This window comes from Ovis canadensis, chromosome 2 (assembly GCF_042477335.2).
Source record: "Ovis canadensis isolate MfBH-ARS-UI-01 breed Bighorn chromosome 2, ARS-UI_OviCan_v2, whole genome shotgun sequence".
Lineage (NCBI taxonomy): Eukaryota > Metazoa > Chordata > Mammalia > Artiodactyla > Bovidae > Ovis > Ovis canadensis.
Genome location: NC_091246.1, coordinates 47,296,846 through 47,320,065, shown reverse-complemented (window position 1 = coordinate 47,320,065; position 23,220 = coordinate 47,296,846). Strand labels below are relative to the sequence as shown.

General features: G+C 38.1%; 1 protein-coding gene across 1 annotated transcript in view; it reads left to right on the top strand.

The window, feature by feature from the left end:
- LOC138432626 (contactin-associated protein-like 3) overlaps nt 1-23,220 on the top strand; it is a 246,906-nt gene that overhangs the window by 181,511 nt on the left and 42,175 nt on the right. Inside the window, exons 13-15 of the mRNA XM_069574064.1 lie at nt 7,866-8,063; nt 11,834-11,990; nt 18,146-18,273. Of these exons, the coding sequence (XP_069430165.1) occupies nt 7,866-8,063; nt 11,834-11,990; nt 18,146-18,273 (483 nt within the window). The remainder of the gene's footprint in view (nt 1-7,865; nt 8,064-11,833; nt 11,991-18,145; nt 18,274-23,220) is intronic.

Sequence of the window (23,220 nt, the reverse complement as noted above, 5' to 3'; positions counted from 1 at the left end):
GAAATGTTGGAATTTTTAAGGAAAATGAAAGAAGACCTGCACTTTGTTGATTATCATACATAGTGAACCTGCATTTCTTTTATACTGGCTTTTGCCTGGAAAGAACTCTTTTCCACCTCCACTGGGGAGACATTATTCTGACTTGCCTCTTGACACTTCTAAAGGTAGTTCATAAGACATGCAGCGTGATGTGGTTGGCGATGCAGAATTTCTGGGGCAGGTCCAATCATTGTGCCCAAAGGGTAAGAAAACAAATGCTTCAGGAAAGCTTATTTTCCTGCTTTTCTGTCAGCCACGCAGTCTGCCCCAACCTTGTGGGTGGGCATAGTGAATGGTCTGGATGAACAATAAAAATATAGATGCTCAGAGGGCAGCTAGGCCAGAAACATGCTGGGTTCATGGCCTTAGCATTCAAAGGTGGCTAGAACGATAGCATTTGGTCTTCAGCATTTACTAAATACAGAATTGGAGGCTCAGATATTTTTCTTACTTTTCTAAGACCATTCCTCCCCTGTGGCTCAGCAGTAAAGAATCCTCCTGCAATGCAAGAGATATAGCAGGAGCTGCAAGTTCAATCCCTGGGTCAAGAAGGTTCCCTGGAAAAGAAAATAGCAACCTACCCCAGTATTCTTGCCTGGAAAATCCCCTGGACAGAGGAGGCTGGTGGGCTACAGTCCATGGGGTTGCAAAGAGTTGGACATGACTTAGTGACCAAACAAGACCATAGATGATAACCCATATCTCTTATTGACCACGACCCTGTACTCTGTCTGTATCTAATTTTATGAATGAATTATATAATATGCTCTTTGAGAAAATTATTTTGCTCTGGAGTTGTATGATGGGCTGACACACAAGGGGAGACACTAATATCTTCCAAAAACTGAGCTCCTAGGGGGTTCCAGATACGGGGCCAGGCACATATATGTATTGCCTGAAGACAATGTAAGTCATGTTGAGTAAATGTCCATTCTTGCTAAATAGCAGATATCTGCCCTTATGAATGAGCAGACACACATTCAGTGTGACCTAGTAAGTGAAAGCATCATCCTTTGAAATTCCAGGAAAGAAGGCTGTGAAGTAGCTACGTTCCCTTGAAGCTATCAAGTTGTATCCTATAGCATTTTCTTGTGTTCAAAATATTAAAGTAAGCCAGAAAAGCCTCAAGGCCCCAGAACTATGGCAGAAAGAGCAACCCTTATGAGGATGCTCCTATAAATATTAATCAGGAGGGACCTGGGATGTGGGGCCAAGATGAATGCTATCTCTGGGCCCCCCAGGGCCTGGCAACTGTCTCCTTAGAGCTGTCATTGCTTCTCTTCAGTAAAATGCACACACCAGTCATCCTCAGCTTTGACAGATGACATGGTAGGACCAGGGCCTCTGCAATCTAGGGCAGGGCCAGGTGAGAGGGTGTCACTCGTAAAGGAAATCCACCATGAATATTCATTAGAAGGACTGATGCTGAAGCTGAAGCTCCAATACTTTGGTCACCAGATGTGAAGAATTGACTCACTGGGAAAGACCCTGATACTGGGAAAGACTGAAGGCAGGGGGAGAAGGGGCTCATGGAGGATGAAATAGTTACATGGCATTACCAACTCAATAGACATGAATTTGAGCAAACTCAGGGAGATCGTGAAGCACAGGGAAGCCTGGCATGCTGCAGTCCATGAGGTTGCAAAGAGTCAGACACGACTTAGGGACTAAACAACAACAGAGACCCAAGACAGCCTCCTTAGAAATTGTCTTCCTCAGGACACCCTCTGAACATCTGGAGTAGCGGACTTGGCCTTTACTGGCCCTATGAACACATAAATGACCAGGATCCAGTTCTGTTTTCATTGGAAATATAGGAGAGGGCTCAGGTGAGTAAGACTGTCTGGGAAAATTACAGACCTTAGCACTCTTTGAGATGTTTACTCAGAAAGCTCAGTGACTTACACTGTATTACTTAGAAATCTGTGGCTAAATCACATAGTTTCATGAATTTAGTTTTGCAAGTGAATTTTTCTAGACTTCCGCTTCCTTATCTGTGTGGCAAGAGGGTTGAGGTGAATAAAAAGTGAAAGTTAGTTGTAATGATATTTCTGTGCAGTAACACAATTTCTAAGGAGGCTGTCTTGGGTCTCTGTTGTTGTTTAGTCCCTAAGTCGTGTCTGACTCTTTGCAACCTCATGGACTGCAGCATGCCAGGCTTCCCTGTGCTTCACGATCTCCCTGAGTTTGCTCAAATTCATGTCTATTGAGTTGGTAATGCCATGTAACCATTTCATCCTCCATGAGCCCCTTCTCCCCCTGCCTTCAGTCTTTCCCAGTATCAGGGTCTTTCCCAGTGAGTCAATTCTTCACATCTGGTGACCAAAGTATTGGAGCTTCAGCTTCAGCATCAGTCCTTCTAATGAATATTCATGGTGGATTTCCTTTACGAGTGATTGGTTTGATCTCCTTGCTGTCCTTGCTGTTCATCTAGAGACTCTAGTTCTTCCTCGAATTCTGCTATTGGGTGGTATCATCTGCATACCTAAGGTTATTGATATTTCTCTATTGTAGTATTCAGATTATCTTTGTGGGTTCAGGAATGGCTGCTAGTGTGTGCATCTGTCTATCCTTATTTATCACCCTGATTGCATCTTCTTGACTAGCTCTATCTGGAGATAGATGTGACAAATTAAATCATCTGGCATTTTGCCTTCTTAGTCTTCTCAGAACATGTACCCTCTTCTCATCAGAGGAAACAAAGGCAGAGGGCTTAATTTCAAAAAATGTTCTATTTGGACACAAATGTGAAATGCTGGGCTCAATGAAGCACAAGCTGGAATCAAGATTGCCAGGAGAAATATCAATAACCTCAGATATGCAAATGATACCTCCCTTATGGCAGAAACTAAAGAGGAACTAAAGAGCCTCTTGATGAAAGAGGAGAATGAAAATGTTGGTTTAAAACTCAACATTCAAAAAACTAAGATCATGGCATCTTGCCCCATCATTTCCTGGCAAATAAATGGGGAAACAATGGAAACAGTGACAGACTGTTTTTTGGGCTCCAAAATCACTGCAGATGGTGATTGCAGCCGTGAAATTAAAAGGAGCTTGCTCATTGGAAGAAAAGCTATAATAAATCTAGACAGCATATTAAAAAGCAGAGACATTACTTTGCCAACAAATGTCCACCTAGTTGAAACTATGGTTTTTTCAATAGTTATGTATGTATGTGAGAGTTGGACTGTGAAGAAAGCTGAGCACCAAAGAATTGATGCTTTTGAGCTGTGGTGTTGGAGAAGACTCTTGAGAGTCCCTTGGACTGCAGGGAGATCCAACCAGTCCATCCTAAATCAGTCTTGAAATCAGTCTTGAATATTCACTGGGAGGACTGATGCTGAAGCTGAAACCTCAGTACTTTGGCCACCTGATGCAATGAACTGACTCACTGGAAAAGACCCTGATACTGGGAAAGACTGAAGGCAGGAGAAGGGAATGACAGAGGATGAGATGGTTGGATGGTATCACCAGCTTGATGGACTTGAGTTTGAGGAAGCTCTGGGAGTTGGTGACAAACAGGGAAGCCTGGCGTGCTGCAGTCCACTGGGTCCCAAAGAGTCACACGTGACTGAGCAACGGAACTAACTGAACACAAATTGGACTTCATTTCAGGCATCTGTGGGAAAAGGAATTTTTACCTTCACTTTCTTTGAGGTTAATTTCCAAATCATGAGTGATGAACCCACCAACTATAAACACATCAGATTTTTCATAATGAAGCCTCATTTTCTGTCTACTTCTCAGAGAAATGGAAATGGTTTCAATGTATATTTACCTTAATGTGTAAAATAAAGAGCTGGTTCTTTTTCCATAACTGATTGTTTTGCTATAAAAGACTCCTTGTATAGTCCAGAGGTCTATTATAAAGCGTAAGAAGTGTTGCCAGTTGCAAAATGGATATAACTTGGCAAAAAGAAAAAGCAAATCAAACTGAAAGATAGCATATGATATGGTCAGTGTGATTATTATGAAACATCAAACCAAACCAGCAAATTGACTTGGCTACAGGTTCATTTGTTCAGGCAAAATGGTTGACCAAGTGCCAATGGTCTCCCTGCTCCTGTGCAGAGGAAAGACCCCACTGAGTTCGATTAATCTGTTCCGAAAGGGTCTAGTTTAACGATAGTTCAAAATTCGTGTTTAAATTTGCCCATGATTAAAAAGTAGCTCAGTCGGTAAAGAGTCTGCCTGCAACGCAGGAGACCCGGGTTCGATCCCTGGGTCTGGAAGATCCCCTAGAGAAGGAAATGGCAACCCATGCCAGTATTCTTGCCTGGAGAATTCCACGGACAGAGGAGCCTGGCAAGCTACAGTCCATGGGGTGGCAAGAGTCGGACATGACTTAGCAACTAAACCACCACCACCAGCAAAACTAATTACTTTAGGTCCAAAATTGTGCTTCAGACTACCTTGAATAACATGTAAGTAGAGCAAACTCCAGGAGATAGTGGTGGACAGAGGAATCTGGCATACTGTAGTCCTTGGTGTTGAAAAGAGTTGTACACAACTTAGTGACTGAACAACAGTTTTTCCATCATGCTGGTCACTTTAATTCATTAGTCTGTCTCCTTGTGCTTGAAAATTAAGGTTATGTGGCATGTCAAAGGTTCATGGTTTTGAAATCTATGAAAATAATATGTTATTGGAATATTAGAGAAATATAATGTGTTGTTGTTGGGGTCTTTTAAATAACATTTCTAGAAAGAGCAGTCATTTAAAGTATTTTTGAGAAGAGCAGTTTTGAGGTTCTTTTCAACTGTTTCCTTCTCTCCACTCGAAAAGATTTCTATTATTATACCTTAACCATGCAAGACCATAAATCTATCATACTGACCACTAGCCTATATGAACCATTCAGGCACATCATTTTTCTTTGTGCCCTAAGCCATGAAAATAACTGATGCGGTGGCACTGGAATTGATGAACTCCCAAGCCTAACAGAGTCTTCTGCGTGACTCCCTGTACCTTCATTTCATTTGATGGAAGAAAGCCTGGGGGTGAATAGGAGTAGGTAATTACCAAAAATAATACCAGACCCATTTAAGTAATTTTCCAGGAAAATGTTGAAATGTAAAATGTCTAGTGAAAACATGATTAAGGAGGAAACATAATCTATGGATTTCAAGTTGCCATGGGAACACTCACAGCCCCCTCTAGTGAGCAGATACGTGGGTGATCCATTAAGTCTTTTTTTTAATAGAATATAAAACTGCATTGGTCATGTTGACTCACAGTTTGTTCCTGTTCTTGCTAATTTTTGCATATTTTATCATGCTTTTTCCCATAGGCTTTGAACCAGAGTTTTTTCCATGGCCCTTGGGGTTCTTTTCCAAGTCTCTCAATGTATTTCATGTGTTAAGGGTTGTGAGCACCAGCACATCTGTTAGGTTTTTCCCAGACCCACATCCCCAGGGTAGGAAAGGAACAGGGACCTGTGGGGACCCCCTAAGTGAATTCCTTGTGTTATTGTTTTGGTTTTTTGCTCTTTTGCTCATATATTAAGAAATAATATAAACTCAGTAAGACGGTTTCCTGCTCTGTAATATAGAAAGTTTGTGTGCAGACTGATCATTTATCAAATACATATTACAGAGAAAGTTAAATGACATTGTAGAGAGAGTTGGATTAAGGTAGCTGGAACTCAGCCTTCTAGCACTGAGCCATGGCTTTCTATACTGTGGGAGCTTCTATACGTTTATGGACGGAGGTATATTGGGGGAGGTATTTATGGTGGGATGTATGTTGAGGGGAAGATAAAAGAAGTCAAGTTGTTTTTCTTCTGTTATAAACGTTATGAAATGTGCACTGTATTTTAAATCTCTTTGAAAAATATAGGTAATCAACGTAATAGAAATATGTGAGTATTTTCCAACAGACACTGATGTAGCTATGATTACTGCTGGGATAGTCATATTCCTAGGCTCTGTGTTTTTTTTAGTGCTGGCCATTGAACAGGTTGCTGACACACTATTAGTTAATTTTTGTCAAAAATACTTAGTTTCTGTTATTTTCATGATCATGTTTGCAGCTTATTCCTCACATATGTCTTTTACACATTTCTCTGATTATCAGAGGAAAAGATGCTCAGTCAGATGACAAATATACTTGTAAAAAGATAAATATATACACAGTAACCTTTGGCTTTCTCCTTAAAGTAATGGAAAGAAAAATATTAGGGCCATAAAGTTATATTTATAACTTTGAGTATTATAATGCAGAATTTTAAAAAGTCAAAAGCACAATGAGGTACCACTTCACACCAGTCAGAATGGCTGCGATCCAAAAATCTGCAAGCAATAAATGCTGGAGAGGGTGTGGAGAAAAGGGAACCCTCCTACACTGTTGGTGGGAATGCAAACTAGTACAGCCACTATGGAGAACAGTGTGGAGATTCCTTAAAAAATTGCAAATAGAACTACCTTATGACCCAGCAATCCCACTGCTGGGCATACACACCGAGGAAACCAGAATTGAAAGAGACACATGTACCCCAATGTTCATCGCAGCACTGTTTATAATAGCCAGGACATGGAAACAACCTAGATGTCCATCAGCAGATGAATGGATAAGAAAGCTGTGGTACATATACACAATGGAGTATTACTCAGCCGTTAAAAAGAATTCATTTGAATCAGTTCTGATGAGATGGATGAAACTGGAGCCGATTATACAGAGTGAAGTAAGCCAGAAAGAAAAACACCAATACAGTATACTAACACATATATATGGAATTTAGGAAGATGGCAATGACGACCCTGTATGCAAGACAGGGAAAGAGACACAGATGTGTATAACGGACTTTTGGATTCAGAGGGAGAGGGAGAGGGTGGGATGATTTGGGAGAATGACATTCTAACATGTATACTATCATGTGAATTGAATCGCCAGTCTATGTCTGACGCAGGATGCAGCATGCTTGGGGCTGGTGCATGGGGATGACCCAGAAGGATGTTCTGGGGAGGGAGGTGGGAGGGGGGTTCATGTTTGGGAATGCATGTAAGAATTAAAGATTTTAAAATTTAAAAAATAAAAAACTAAAATTAAAAAAAAAAAAAAGAAAGCTGTGGTACATATACACAATGGAGTATTACTCAGCCGTTAAAAAGAATTCATTTGAATCAGTTCTGATGAGATGGATGAAACTGGAGCCGATTATACAAAGTGAAGTAAGCCAGAAAGAAAAACACCAATACAGTATACTAACACATATATATGGAATTTAGGAAGATGGCAATGACGACCCTGCATGCAAGACAGGGAAAGAGACACAGATGTGTATAATGGACTTTTGGACTCAGAGGGAGAGGGAGAGGGTGGGATGATTTGGGAGAATGACATTCTAACATGTATACTATCATGTGAATTGAATCGCCAGTCTATGTCTGACGCAGGATGCAGCATGCTTGGGGCTGGTGCATGGGGATGACCCAGAAAGATGTTCTGGGGAGGGAGGTGGGAGGGGGGTTCATGTTTGGGAATGCATGTAAGAATTAAAGATTTTAAAATTTAAATAATAAAAAACTAAAAAAAAAAAAGATAGAAAATAAAAAAAAATAAAAAAAAATAAAAAGTAGCTGCCTGACAATGTTGCCTATAATAATGGTAGTGAAAATTTCAACAAAGAGAATCCCTCCTGTTAAACATTTTGAGAATTCCACTCATTGATTTTAATTGCAAAGAGATCTGATGACTACCAAAAAAAAAAAAAAAAAGAAAAGAAAAGAAAACTGAATTCAGATGCTCTGCTTTCCATATTTACATTTAATGATTCCATCCTCATTACGGTCTCCTTTCTTTCTCTCAACCCCTCTTCTGCCCACCAGACACTGCTTGGACCTCAGTGCAGCATAACGGCTCCCACTTGGTCAAGGTCAAAAGCTTGAATGGAGAAAGCCCCCATCCAGTATTTTTCAAGTACATAGCCAGCATGGACCAGCTCCAGACCATCATTGACTATGCTGACAACTGCCAACAGGAGCTGACTTTTCACTGCAAGAAGTCAAGACTTTCAACTCCCCAAGGTGAGTAATCAGAGTAATTAGACATCATGAGCTTTTGTCCCCACAGGTCACAATGGCTTGCCACAGATGCATGAGAATCTGTGCCCATAGCACCCAGGTCACAATCTGAGATACTTTTTCTTGGAGCAAAGACCAAAATCTTTGCCCAAAGCCATAAATGATCTGAAGTTCCCTCCCATCCCTAGACCCAGCTGGGCGACTGAGCAATAAAAGCCTCTTAAAGAGGCCCCTGGAGGGCTCAGTACTCACCTGCCATAAAGGGCAGGGACATCTCAATCCTGTGGTATCTTGGGAAGCATTGCTAACAACAACATGGCTTACTTATCTGGAGGTGATTATTTGGTGAGATCCTTTTTCCTACACTGAATGTGATTAGTGTCTTGGCTAAATATTAAGTAGGGAAAAATATTGGTATCACCAGTTCTTTCACATGATAAGTGCTAGTAGTTTATTTTACATATCTTTTCTTCTTTCGAAAATTTTTGTTTTTGATTTTCTATTTTCTTCCTTTGAAATACCTCATTTTGTTGGAATGTGCAACCTGCCTGCATGAAGCATGAAACTGCTTGGTTTTCTGGAGGCTGGCCTGGCGCTCCTCTGATCAGGCATCTGGGGATTGGAATGAGCAGAGAGTGCTAGGCAGGTCCTCAGAGTTCAGGCTTGTCACTCAACAGCTATGGGACTTAGGAAATCATTTTTTCTGAGTCTTTAAGGCTAAGGCACTAACTCTGCTAGAACCTAATTGCACCATACCTATAAATGGCATGAAGTAAATGCTACTTATTTGCATCTCTCTGGTTTATTGAATTTATAGTTAGTGCTAGTGGGTTTAGTGCTTACTGTTAGCTGATTGCTAACTAGATTGCTAATTAGATATTGCCAAATAGATCACTGAACTAAAATTCTATGTTCCCAGAAGAATGAGAAAGCTGCCTCAGGGAAAGTATTGTTCATGGATTCTCTGACCAGGGAAAACAAGGCAAAGACAGAGTAGCGTTGAAACCAACCACTAACAAGGCCATAAAACAAAGCTACCCAGTGAGCCAGGGAGCAAACTCATACACAGAAGCAGAAGGTCTATTCCAGAACCTGGACATGACTGAGATCACCAAAGGATTCCCACCTGGAAGGCCAGTGTCTATTTGTATGTGGTTACTCAATTGTTATCCCTTTCATATAAATACATAAAATAGCATCGCCACTACCACCAACAGGTATTCAAATGCGTATTTAATTGAGGCTAGGGGAAAAGATGGAAAGAGAAAAGACTTATAAACTTGATAAACACCTACTAAAGAAGCAAAATAAAGGACTTCATTAAATATACATGCTCAAGTTATTTGCATTTCTTATATGCTGCTGCTGGAGAATTTTTAGTACAAACTTAATTTAACAAATTCACTGCAGACCTGCATATTTCCAGATGTGCTTAATTAAGGTTGAGATGAGGCAAGCAAATAGTGTAGCCTGATACACCTTAAAATTTTTGCACTAGTTTGTTCGGTATTATCAATAGACACAAATGAGCATGCAGAGCTTTGATGTTACACTTGTGTGGAAGGAGTGAAAACAACAAAGCCTGGGTCCCTCGTTGCTGCTGTTTAGTTGTTAAGTCTTGCCTAACTCTTTGCAACCCCACAGACTGTAGCTCCCCAGGCTCCTCTGTCCATGGGATTTCCCAGGCAAGAAGAGTGGAGCAGGTTACCATTTCTTTCTTTAGGGGATCTTCCTAACCCAGGGATCAAACCCACATCTCATGCATTGCAAGCAGATTCTTTACACTGACCCGGGGTCCCTCCTTAGATGGCTGCAATGTGAAACAGCACAAGGGGACTGCAGTATGGGAAGCAAGTAGCTTAGGAATTTTATAGGACAGATTGGGGGCCATCAGTCAAATTTCAGCCTTCTCTCAAGACCCTCATATTCTCAGAAGTTATCAGGAGACTGAGTGGTAGTGGTCATCTTGAGAGGAGATATAACAAGCCTGGGTTCTCAGTGCAGCAGCCCTTGTGTTGATTTTGATTTCCAAGAGGGCTGGGGAGGAGCAGTGAGCCTAGGATCTTGCTCGGGTCCTGGAACATTTTTCCTTCAGCATCTTTAAGGTCTCTGTGTTACAGATAGTTTTGGGGATATGATTACAGGTGGCTAAAGCGGAAGTTGTGTGACTGTGTTGACTTTAGGAAACCATTCCATCACCATACTATGAATGCTTCAGGTCATTGAGGAAGGTAGCAGTGGCTGGTGAAGACAGTGACCCACAGGCTAAAATAATTGAGAAAGTGGAGCCGTGAACCCTGGTCATTGGTATCTTTCCTGTTCCTTTTCATTTCAGCCTCTAATTCTTCTTCCTGTTATTCCTAATGCTTTCTTATGCAAATTCTCTAGGTTACTCAAAGGAATTTTGAATGGAGCCACATACATTTTGTACCTTTAAGAACCCTTAATGGTTCTCATTTTAGCGAGAAAAATGTAAACACAGTTGTGCATTTGCATATAATGATTTCTTTGCTCTTCAATCAATGAAAGAAGATGTTGAATAATTGCATTTTTAAGATGGAATTTTGAAAAATACCTATTAAATATTAAGCTGAAAAGATCTTCCACCCCCTAGAGATGTTTTCAACACATTTAAAAAAATGATGGTTGATACTGATTTCTTGGCTCACATTGCACCCACTGGGCCTGCAGTGCATGGTAATGAATGCAGTCTATGTGTTTACAAGCTGGGAGGTTGTCAGCAGAAGCAAAAGTCTTATTGAATAGGGAGCCATAATGAGCAGTGGCGATTGTAAGTTACGAAGAAGCTGCTACAGATTCTTGATGGGGGCGTGATGGGGACAACTTAAGAGTGTGAAAAACACAGGCATCTTTACAGATTTAATGTCACTTCCATTCTCTGCGCGGCCCCCCCCCCGCCCCCCCCCCCCCCCCGCCGTGCCCTGAATCTCTGTTTACGAGGGACTGTTTCCTTTCCACCTTCCTGTGTGCTCCACCTTTTCTGAACATCCTCCTCCAGGTGCTCTATAATCCCACAGTGGGGTTTCGGCAGCATCTTCAGCATAAACAAGCAATCTTGCAGAGCTGAGGCAACCTCTCTCCTGTCACTTATGCATTGTACTGAGGAGTGGGTTTTGCTGAAGAGCCACTCTGTAATTGTCTCGGATTTGTCCAAACCGAAGGCTCACTTCAGGCATGAAGAAGGCTGATTACTGGCATTTCTTTAGTTTCCAAACAGAGTAACCCATTTAGTATAAGTACGTATCCCCAAGAAACTTTAAAGATATGCTAGGAAGTGCCAGTGTTTTTAGCTAATACGTAAAGTGAAAGAATTCTCTATTTTGCATAAATGAAACATTTTAATCACATTTTATTAATAGGATCGCAAACAGATTTTAGATTCAATGTATAAATTACTCTGGTGTCTATTTTTATGACAATTCTTTCTTGAACATTATTTCTGCAGAAATGATGTAATTGGAGTCCTCAGGAGAAATATGTAAACATCATACTTGAATGATTTAGGGACAATTTGCTCATTTTCTGATAAAAGAAAAAAATGGTTAATGATGATGTGACTTGACATTAAAGTATATATTTTTAAACAGTTGGGAGTCCTCCTAAAGATGATCCTATTGCAAAGTTAAAATATAAAATATACTTCTAAAAGAGTCTCTCTATGCTTTAAATAAAGAGGAGTAAAAGAACTATTTTGGGGAGGCAGGTTAGTGGGGGTCAAAGTAGGTGTCACCTTTCTCATACTTGTCTTTCAGATGGAACCCCAGTGAGCTGGTGGGTTGGAAGAACCAATGAAACACACACTTACTGGGGAGGTTCTCAGCCTGATGCTCAAAAATGTACTTGTGGATTAGAGGGGAACTGCATTGATTCTCAATATTACTGCAACTGTGATGCTGACCGGAATGAATGGTGATTTCCATATAATTTCCCTGTGCAAACTGTAATTTTTTTGTTGCTTAAACTATGTACCTTAGGCAGACATTGGACATGACAGTACAATAAAGAGAATAAATTAAAGTATGCCCTAGCAACTTAAAAGTATACGCTGTGATGTGTATAGTGTCATTAATCAGGAGCCTAAAATATTAGGTAGCTAATTTTGTTTACCGGTGAATAACTAAGCATGTCTGTTCTATTTTTCTACTAAGACAAAATAGGAATGAATGTTTTTCATTCACTGAAAGTGAAATATAAGAATTCTTAAAGTTAATTCAGTTAATAAAATGACCACCGCATGACTCACCTGGGATTATTTACTGACTTTCTTAAACTTCAAGCTGATTTCTTGAATGGCCACAAAGGGGAAACCAGACAAGGCCTTGAGTCCATGAAAGAGAATACAGAGAACACAAAATTCTCCATGCAGCTGAAGGTCTCAGAAGGCTACAAACCCCCAAAAAGTGAATGAGGACAGATCTTCTAGTTAGCACTTTGAATAGAAAAAAAAAAATCTCCCTGAAAACGCATGTCTACAGGTCTGCTCTCACACAGACTTGGTGCCCATATTGACATAACTTGGATGCTCCTTAAATTGGTTAACTTGGCCACTGGTTGGCAGCACCAATGGCTCATCCTAAGATAACATGATATTCTCACTGGAGACCTGCCCTCCCCCTTCACACAAGTCTCACAAGATTCCTACAAATAAAATGCTACCAAACATGAACTCACAATCCAGGGTTATACAACACCAGAAGACACAGTTGAGAGGCAGAAGAAACACCAAAGAGTAGATCCAATGCCTAAAAATCTCAGATTACAGATATGTTAAAAACATAAAATAAATATGTGAGCTGCTCAAAAAATTAACACTGGAATTGAAACATGAGAATCTTCCTGTTAACAAAGAAGTCTATGATTTACCAAAGAACCAAATGAATGCTTAGAAATGAATATACTATCATATATATCAATATATTAGAAATATATAGAATATATTGATAAATTCTTTATTGATATAAATATATATATTCTTTATTGATACAAATATATCAATATTAGAAATGAATATATTGTCATTAGCAATGACAGTATTACTCAGTTTAAAACTTTGGGATCACATATTAGTAGAAAAGGTGTGTAAATTAAATAACACACAAAATGAATGGAGAAAAACAAAATGGGACCTAAGAAAGTGGTGGCATTGAAGAGTCATGTGAATAAGATCAAACGTGTGTGATTAAAGTTTCAGGAGAAAAGATTTGAGGTATAATAATTAAAAAGAGGCAGTACTCAAAATAGCTGAGAAATTTCCAGATTGAGAAAATATTAAAATACCAAGCAAAAAGTAAATAAATAAAAGTAAATCCGTATCTAGACACCCAGGTGAAATCAAAGAACACTAAAGAGAATGTTTAAAGGAGGAGAAAGGAAAGGAAGACTCTTTAAAGGAAAGACAGCCAGACAGCGGACCTTCCCTGACCAGCCCAGAGCTCAGCCCACAGAGGGTGGAGCATGCCCCTTACAGGGCAGAAGCGATATATCTGTCAGACTCCCAGTGTTTACCAAGCTGATATTTTAAGAAGTGGGATAAAATTAAGATCTAGACAAACAACACTGGAGAAATTTACCAGCAGCAGACTCCACAAAAGGGATTTTTTTTTTAAGCAAACCATAATTTTTTAATCACAGGCCACTAAAAAGTTCTGTAGCATCTGTGAGATTTATTTAAACAGTTGCTAGGAAGAATTTGTTTTCTCAGTAAACACAGCAAACCTTAGACAAAGTTTTTTTGATCGAGTCTTTGGCGGCGTTAGCATTAACACATGAGACCATTTGCTTCATTGTGATGGTCTCTAAGTTGACCGATTATACCAGCAACTCATCAACCCATTAACTATTGCAATGTTACCACACTTAAGCATTTTAAAACTTCATGATGCTGTTTTTGCTATTGTTTGTTTGAAATTAAGACTTAAAAAAAAAAAAAAAACCCTCACGTAACCAGGACTATTTTTGACAAAACAAAATAATGTAGAAATCTAAATGTTCTCCCCCTACAGCTTTTAAGATGAAATTACACAAAAGGGACTTTTAAGAATGATTTTCAGAATGAAAGAAAGTGATATTACAAGGAAGGTTTCAGAAGCAGGAAGAAATATTGAGGAAAAAAATTGTAAACATAGAGGTGGAAAACATGTGCTGATAACGTATGACTATATGTTTGAAGCTGAAGTGTAAGAAAGCAGTCAGATCCTATTAAGAATGATGATTGTGGTTTACAAAGGCACTAAAAGACTGCTTAGAAATAAAAATATTGTTGAAATTTAAACTTGTTTTCTAAATATTTATTAGAATTAAATTGCTTAAAGTGTATATATTGAAATTTATGTAACCCTTAAAAAATTATTTCAATTCAGCAGAGGGAAGAAAGAAAAAATGGGATTTTAAAAACAGTTAATGCAAAAGAAGATAGAGCATGAGATTGAAAAAGAAGAGAAAGCAACAAGTCTGAGATAACAATGTGTGAACAATCATGCACAATAAATGTGACAAAAATAACCATTTAGATCCAGATCTACATCTTGTTTGTACAAGTGGAAATATTGAAAGCAAAGAATTACCAGCTAAATATCACAAAGTCAGCAAATTTTAAAGGTTTTTTTTAGGTGGACTAAGATCACTGTTACTATGTAATGATACTACTTAATTTCACCAGAGAAAATTAACAATCCTAAACATGTATGCTTCCAATAAAAATGACTAGAAATATATACAGAAAAAATTTGACAGAACTGAAAGAAGAAATTCACAAATCAACCATGATAAGAATATCTGTTTGTAATTGGTAATCAAATGAACAAAAATTAGTAAGAACATAGAATATTTTCAAATTAAGTTAACAGCTTGATTTGTTGGGAACATAAAATTATAGAACACATAATTTTCTCAAGCACTTGTGGTGCATTTCTGCAAACTGATTTTCCCAATGTTCCATAAAGCAAAATTCAAAAACTTTCAGTGTAGTTTCATCCTATGGACAGTTTCTCTGATAGCAATGCAATTAGGTTAGAAATGAATAATAGAAAGCTGAAAAATATATATGAGTTAATTCAAAACCGCCATTGAAAAGATTGGAAACAAGGAAATAAAGATTATATTACCATAGAAAATGTGGTTCTCAACAAAGAAAACCTAAGAGAACAAACAGAAATATTATTGAAATTAATGAGAGCTTAGTAAGACTACTTACTGAGTCGTAGAATAACTGAATTCTTATCAAGAATGTGTTATAAGAAAGTCCTATAAAAACCAGTTGCAAAAGCAACAAAATAGTAATGTATCTTGAAATAAAGATAGCAAAAATATGCAAGACTTTGATTAAAAAAGACTTTAGAAAACTTTATTATGAAAATCAAGAAGACCTAAATAAATGGAGACATCACACTGTTGCCATGAATAGGAAATCTAAGCATCTCTCTTCCGAATAAATTTCTTGATTCCATTTAATGCCAAACAAATGCTAGACATTTGGTTATTATTTTTAAGTAGTGACAAAATGGTTCTAAAACGTATTTTGGAAAAGAATGGTACATAAATAGTTAAGACAACTATGAAGATGAAAACAAGGTGGGGAGACCAGCCCTAGCAGACATGAAGAAGTCTTAATGATACCTCAGTAATTAATACAGCATGACTTAGCCAAAGGGCTGAGCCAGTAGAATAGCAAAACCCGATAAAGAGCTTGGAACTTTCAAAGTATGTAATTCTGGGTGATGAAAACTGTACTGTCACCGGTCCCTCTTTCTCCCTAGTGATTATAACACTTAAAGTTGACACAGTATTTCTCCCCTGCAACTTTCCCAACAACTCAAAGTTCTTAAAGCTCTATTATACCTCAAAAATATCTAACGACAAACAGCAAACAGTAAGAATTTCTAAAGCAATACACTCTCTGAAAAAAAGTGAGTTTGGGAATTCTCTTACAAATGTTTAAAACTGTTGTGAGAAATTTTTGTGCCTAGAAATGCAATCTTTACAAATTTTTGGAAAAATTGAAAAGCAAGAAAAGTGAGATATAATCATAAATTAGGCAGTTTTGAATGAGTCTGGTGACCATAGCGTTGCAGAGTTGAGCACAACTGTGAGACTGAGCGTGAGCACGAGCTGTTGATCATGAGTTACAGTATTTTGCATAAAGCATGGGCAATTGGGAATGATCTATACTAATAAAGGATTTTGAAGTAAGAATTGTTTAACATTTTCTCAGATTCAGGGAGGTACTTTATGATATTATCTACCTTAATACACACTATTTGCATTATGATTTTTTAAAGATTTTTTAAGTTTGTGAATGCATTGTTAGTGTTAAAAACAGAACTATAGTGTACCTTTTTCCTATATTAGCATAGCTTTTAAAAGTTTCCTTAAAATTCAAAGTTTCTCAATAAAGAACTAATACACTTACATTTTTCCTCTAAGATACCTGCCAAAATAGCAGTCATGGGAATTAAAATACTTATTTGTAATACTTACTGATATTTAATACCAGGAATTAATTTGGTGTGCTAGTCCTGTGTTTATAACAAAATAACTTTCCATACTGATCGCCCTGTGATTCAGTGGCACCTTCTAGCTTGCGATCCCAACAAAGTCAGGTGTTTTGTGTTTAGATGAAGCTTGTGTGCTTCTCTCGGCAGCAGTCGCAGGGATTTCCCCAGATTAAACCATGTGGCTTAATTCAGTCTGATTTTTTGAAGCAATTTGATTTTTAACATTTGTTTCTTCAATTTTAGGGTGTTTAGTTCCTATTTTTCATATCTTACCCCATGCACTGCCAGTGGCTGTGCTCAAATTTTTAAATAACACATCAATCTTAATAATTTTTAGTTTTCCAACTTACAAGAATATTTTGATGCCTAACAGCACTGGAATGATTAACTATTAAGTTAAGAAGATTTTTTTTTTTTTTTGCAGCAAAGCTGTGAGGTGACCTGCACTATTTTTGATAATGCTTCAACTTATATAAATACATATATAATTTGGAACAGTTACTATATATATGTATATGTATATATATTAGTGACTGATGATTTTGTAATTGTTAACAATGAAAACTTGCTAGGTTCTACACAGAACAATAGACAAACCAGTATTTGTCCATAAATTAGAAGTACATATGTAATTGAAATATACAATGAATAATAGGAACAGCTTACAGAAACCTTTCTACTTTGTTCAGAGAGGACATTGGCAGTACAAACAGCTTACCAACAAGGTCCTCTGGCTTTTGTTCCAGTCGTTAAATTGTACTGAACCACAGATTTTAATATGTCCCCAAATAGTCACTTACATGATGATATTATTGTTATTTCTGTTATTTATAACATCCACTAGGTTTCTGGGGGACATTGACAATGGGTTTTCTGTTCACTTCCCCAACACACAGGGCATGACTAATAGAGGATGTGTAATAAGTGTTTGTTGAATGAATGGATGGTGAAAATCATTGGCAAAGCACTTTCCCATGCATTAGCCCATTTATTAATTTTAAGAATACTTTGTATCATATCTTCATCATGGTTTTGAATCAGTATTTCGTTTTAATTTTATTTTTAAATTCAAGACTTTAACAAATAAGGAAGTGCCTCATAGCCACAGTAGCAATTTCTGAAACTTTTAGTGAAAAAAAAAAGGTCCAAAAATTGAAAACCTATTTCTTGTCAGTCAGATGGTTTTGGTTTTTGTCTTTTGCTTTTTTTTTTTTTTAAATCAAGGCAGACTACTCTTGCCTCTGTAAATTTTACATTCCAGTATGACACACGGCTGAATTGCAAACAGCAATAAGCTGCTTAATTGCATTGAAATGTAATTTTATGTCTGTTCCTATGACCACAATTTTGGACCTGCCTGCTTTCTTCCCTATGGTCCTGTAGATGAGCAAAGGTCTCTGGTCGTCAGAAGACCTCATTAGTATGTTTGTAAGTGTTCAGGTGAGCTGTTTGATTTCCCTACTGTTACATGTTTACAAATTTAGCTTAATATCCCTTGAACTGCAATAAAATGCTTTTACTTTTCTGTACATTATTGAGAATAATGTTAAGGTGGTTGTGTTTGTTTTCTAGGACCAGCGACACAGTAGTCCTTTCCCATAAGAAGCACCTGCCGGTTACTCAGGTTGTGATGAGAGACACAGGGCAACCACATTCTGAAGCGGCTTATTCACTGGGTCCTCTGCTCTGCTCGGGGGACAGTAAGTAGTGGCAAGAGGAACTGCCTTGATCCCTGCTAATGTATTTCAGTGTTTTATGAGAAATCTAGCTGCCTGGGTTCATAGAATCACTGTCTATCCTGATAATCTGTACTTCATTAGGAATGTATTAACCTATAAAATAAGTGTATATTGCTAATATAATTGAAAAAATACTACCTCTGGATTATGCATTTTGGGCTTCCCACGTGGCACTAGCGGTAAAAAATCTCACCTACCAATGCAGGAGACATGGGTTCGATCCTTGGGTTGGAAAGATCCCCTGGAAAAGGGTATGACAACCCACTCCAGTACTCTTGCCTGGAGAATTTTAATCCCATGGGCAGAGGAGGCTGGCAGCCTAAAGTCCATAGGGTTGCAGAGTCAGACATGACTGAAGTGACTTAGTACACAGGCACACATATAGCATTTACATCATATTCTGCTGAAACATTCATGGAATTATTTGAAATACCATGTAACTTGTTCAGCAAGCATCTAATATGTACCTACTAAGTATAAGACATTTTGCTGAAGGCTGAGATGCCTGAAATTGGTAAAATAATGAGAAAATGAGAGGACAGAATCCATCAAGTATCAGTTCAGTCCAGTCGCTCAGTCGTGTCCAACTCTTTGTGCCCAAAGCACGCCAGGCCTCCCTGTCCATCACCAACTCCTGGAGTTCACCCAAACTCATGTCCATTGAGTCGGTGATGCCATCCAACCATCTCATCCTCTGTCGTCCCCTTCTCCTTCTGCCCTCAATCTTTCCCAGCATCAGGGTCTTTTCCAATGAGTCAGCTCTTCGCATCAGGTAGCCAAAGTATTGGCACTTCAGCTTCAGCATCAGTCCTTCCAGTGAACACCCAGGACTGTTCTCCTTTAGGCCAGACTGGTAGGATCTCCTTGCAGTCCAGAGGACTCTGAAGAGTCTTCTCCAACACCACAGTTCAAAAGCATCAATTCTTTGGCACTCAGCTTTCTTTATAATCCAACTCTCACATCCATACATGACCGCAGGAAAAACCATAGCCTTGACTAGATGGACCCTTGTTGGCAAAGTAATGTCTCTGCTTTTTAATATGCTATCTAAGTTGGTCATAACTTTCCTTCCAAGGAACAAGCGTCTTTTAATTTCATGGCTGCAGTCACCAGCTGCAGTGATTTTGGAGCCCAGAAAAATAAAGTCTGACACTGTTTCCCCATCTATTTCCCATGAAGGGATGGGACCAGATGCCATAATCTTAGTTTTCTGAATGTTGAACTTTAAACCATTTTTTTCACTCTCCTCTTTCACTTTCATCAAGAGGCTCTTTAGTTCTTTTTCACTTTCTGCCATAAGGGTGATGTCATCTGCATATATGAGGTTATTGATATTTCTCCTGGCAATCTTGATTCCAGCTTGTGCTTCCTCCAGCCCAGCATTTCTCATGATGTACTCTGCACAGAAGTTAAATAAGTAGGGTGGCAATATACAGCCTTGATGTACTCCTTTTCTTATTTGGAACCAGTCTGTTGTTCCATGTCCAGTTGGAACTGTTGCTTCCTGACCTGCATATAGGTTTCTCAAGAGGCAGGTCAGGTGGTCCGGTATTCCCACCTCTTTCAGAATTTTCCACAGTTTATTGTGATCTACACAGTCAAAGGCTTTGGCATAGCCAATAAAGCAGAAAGAGATGTTTTTCTGGAACTCTCTTGCTTTTTCGATGATCCAGCAGATGTTGACAATTTGATCTCTGATTCCTATCTATGCATTAATGCCTTTTGATAGTTCTGAATATTTACACTAGAAGACTTGATGCTCTTAATTCCACTTACCCCTCCAACTGCAACTTAATTTCTTTCATATCTTTCACTGCCCCTAAATAACTGAAATAAAATAAGAGTTCTATCTTTAATTTCCCTACTTCTAGTCTCCCTTGAATATAAGACAGATATTGTCCTTCATCACTCCTCGGAAACTGAGGTCACCAATGAGAACTCGACATTGCTAAGTCCAGTTCTTATTCTCTGATTAATATCTGAATTGACCTGTCAGCCACTTTGGAATTCTCCCATGATTCCCTCTTCTTTAAGTCACTTTCTTTACTTGGTGGCCAGCATACTACAAAATTCTGTTTTTTCTCCCCTTCTCTCCCTAACATTTCTTCATCTTGCCAGTGGGATAATGTTGGGGTTCCCCAAGGCTCTATTCTCTGCCCTCTTTCCTGTCTATTCTCCACTGGTGGTCTTTTCCCATCATCTCATGGCTTTAAATACTGCACAGATGGGATTCATGAAGCAATTATCTCAAGACTCTGAAAAGCAAACAGTAGTAGGGAACAGAAAGCAGAATTCACCATGCACTTTCCTCCAATATCTCTTAGCCATGGGATCACAAATGGAGAGAGTTCCAGGAGAAGTCCTCTAGTCCTGATTGGAGGAGGGGACAAGGAGCTTCAGTCAGTGAATACAGGAATCTCAGCCCTCTCCCCCTTATCTCTGTTTTCTGAGGTTCCAGTTCCCAGGCAACCCCATGGCAACAGTGGCAGAAACTGCCTCAAGAGCATGCAAGAGCCAGAGCTCTGAAAAAGGAATTTTCTGCTCTGGACAGGGCAGCCCTGACTCCCAAACAATGGCAGACTCACGTTACTTTTGTTTTCTTTCTCTGTTCACCCATCACTTGGCAATGGATTTAGGTACAGGAACAGAAGTAAATAGGAAAGCACAATAAAACAGGCTAAATAGAGCCCTAGTTTTCTGGCTGTGTGCATGAAGAGAGAGCCCCAGGGAACTGGAAAGTATTGGAAGAGCATAGAGAGGAAAGAGTTCAAGAAAGTGATGTTATAACTTGTTTATGAAGTCCTGGGTTTACCTCCAAGCTACACATGCCTCAGACTGGTCCTAATTATAGACCAAGGATTGAGAATGAGTGAAGAAGCTATCACCCAGGACTCAGACTGGCCACTGTGTGGTGCAAAGGTGAGGCAGATCTGAAAAGTACTGCAAAAACTGAAAACTAGACTGCCATAGGCGCCATGGACCACAGAGCGAAGGTTGAAATGTGTGGGCAGATCATAACCAGGCCTGAAAAATAAAAATATCAACATACTCCTTGAATTTAAACAAAGCTCCCAGTTTGTTAACATAATATTGTTAATATCTAGAAAATAATCCAAAATTACTTAACATACAAAGAACCGGAAAAATCGAAGTTTGCGTAAGAAAATGTAATCAATAGATAACCAATAACACAGAGGTTAAAATTAACTGATAAAGACTTTAAAACAACTGTTACACAAAAACTGTAAGGAATAATAATAAATGCTTTTGAAACAAATAGAAAAAGAGAATGTTTCAACAAAGAAATAAGCTATATAAAGGAGAGTTAAAAGGAAACTTTAGAACTAAGAAGTATAGCAATGGAACTAAAAAGATGCACTGGATGGGCTAAGTAGAAAATTTGAGATGAAACAGCCAGGGCCTTGAAGATAGATAAATAGAAATTATCCAATCTAAGCAAAATAAAGAAAAAAAGACTGAAAAAAATGGATAGGGTCTCAGGGACCTGTGGGTTAATAATAAAAAAATATATATAATATTCATGCAAGTGAATTTCCAGAAGAAGAGAGGAAAAGTGTTGGTCCTGAAAAAACATTTGAAAATATAATGGCTGAAAACTCTCCAAGTTTGGCAAAAGAGAAACTGGGAAGTTGAATGAATCTGAAACAGGACAAACTGAAAGAAATTCACATCTAGACATATTGTAAGCAAACTGATGAAGACTAAAGACAATGAGAAGAATTTTTTGAAAGCAGCCAGAGAGAATAATAATGTGTTGCCTATAGGAAAACACCAATTCAAATGACAGTAAGTTTCTCATCAGAAATATGGAGGCCAGAGGAAATGGAAAAATATTTCTATTTTGAAAGTATTTTCAGTTAAGAATTCTGTGTTCAGCAAAAATATCCTTTAGGAATGACAGTAAAAGTTTTAAATATCTCCAATGAAAGAAAACTAAAAGCATTCATCACCAGAAAGCATCCTTTAAAAGAATTTCTAAAGGGAGGTTCTTAGAATGGAAATGGTATCAGAAGGAAATTTGGAACTTCAGGGATAAAACAATCAGCATAAGAAATGGTAAATACCTGGGTAATTTAATAGGTTATTTTCCTATTCAGTGATTTAAAATGTATCTGAGGACTGAAAGCACAACTCTATCTCACAGGGCTTTTATTTTATGCAGATGTAATACAAGTAGCAACAACATGAACAGGAGTAGATAAGGGTCAAAATTGTTTCCAAGGTTTTTACAAATCACTTAAAGTGGTTAAAATATAGATTTTAAGCAGACTGAGAAAGTAAGTATATATATTTTAATCCCTAAAAGAATCAGTTAAGAATTTGCTACAGGCAAATACAAATAGAATACTGAATAGTATTCAAATAATCCAAAAGAAGGCCGAAAGGGGGAAACAAAGAATGAAAATTAGGACAAATAGGAAAAAATAATGAAATGAAGAACTAACATATCAAAATTTGTATTTAATATAAGTGGTCTAAATAAACTCATAAAAGACACTCTTAAGACTTACCTGTATACTGTCTATAAGAAGTTCAATTCAAATATAATGACATAATAAAAGAAAATGATGGCAAAAGATATACTACACAAACACTGGAGTTTCTATATTAAAATTTTTACTTGAAAGCAAAGTAAATTAATAGATATAAAAAAGAACTAGGAGACCTAAAAATCTTAAATATGTGTGCAAATAACTGAGCTTCAAAATACACACAGCAAAATTTGACAGGATGGAAAGGAGAGATAGAAAAATGCATAATTATAATTAGAGTCTAATACTCCTTTCTCATTAATATATGGGACTAATAGAGGGAAAGTTAGTAAGGGTATGGAAGACCTGAATGACACCAGAATCCAACTGACATTTATAGAATACTCTACCAACA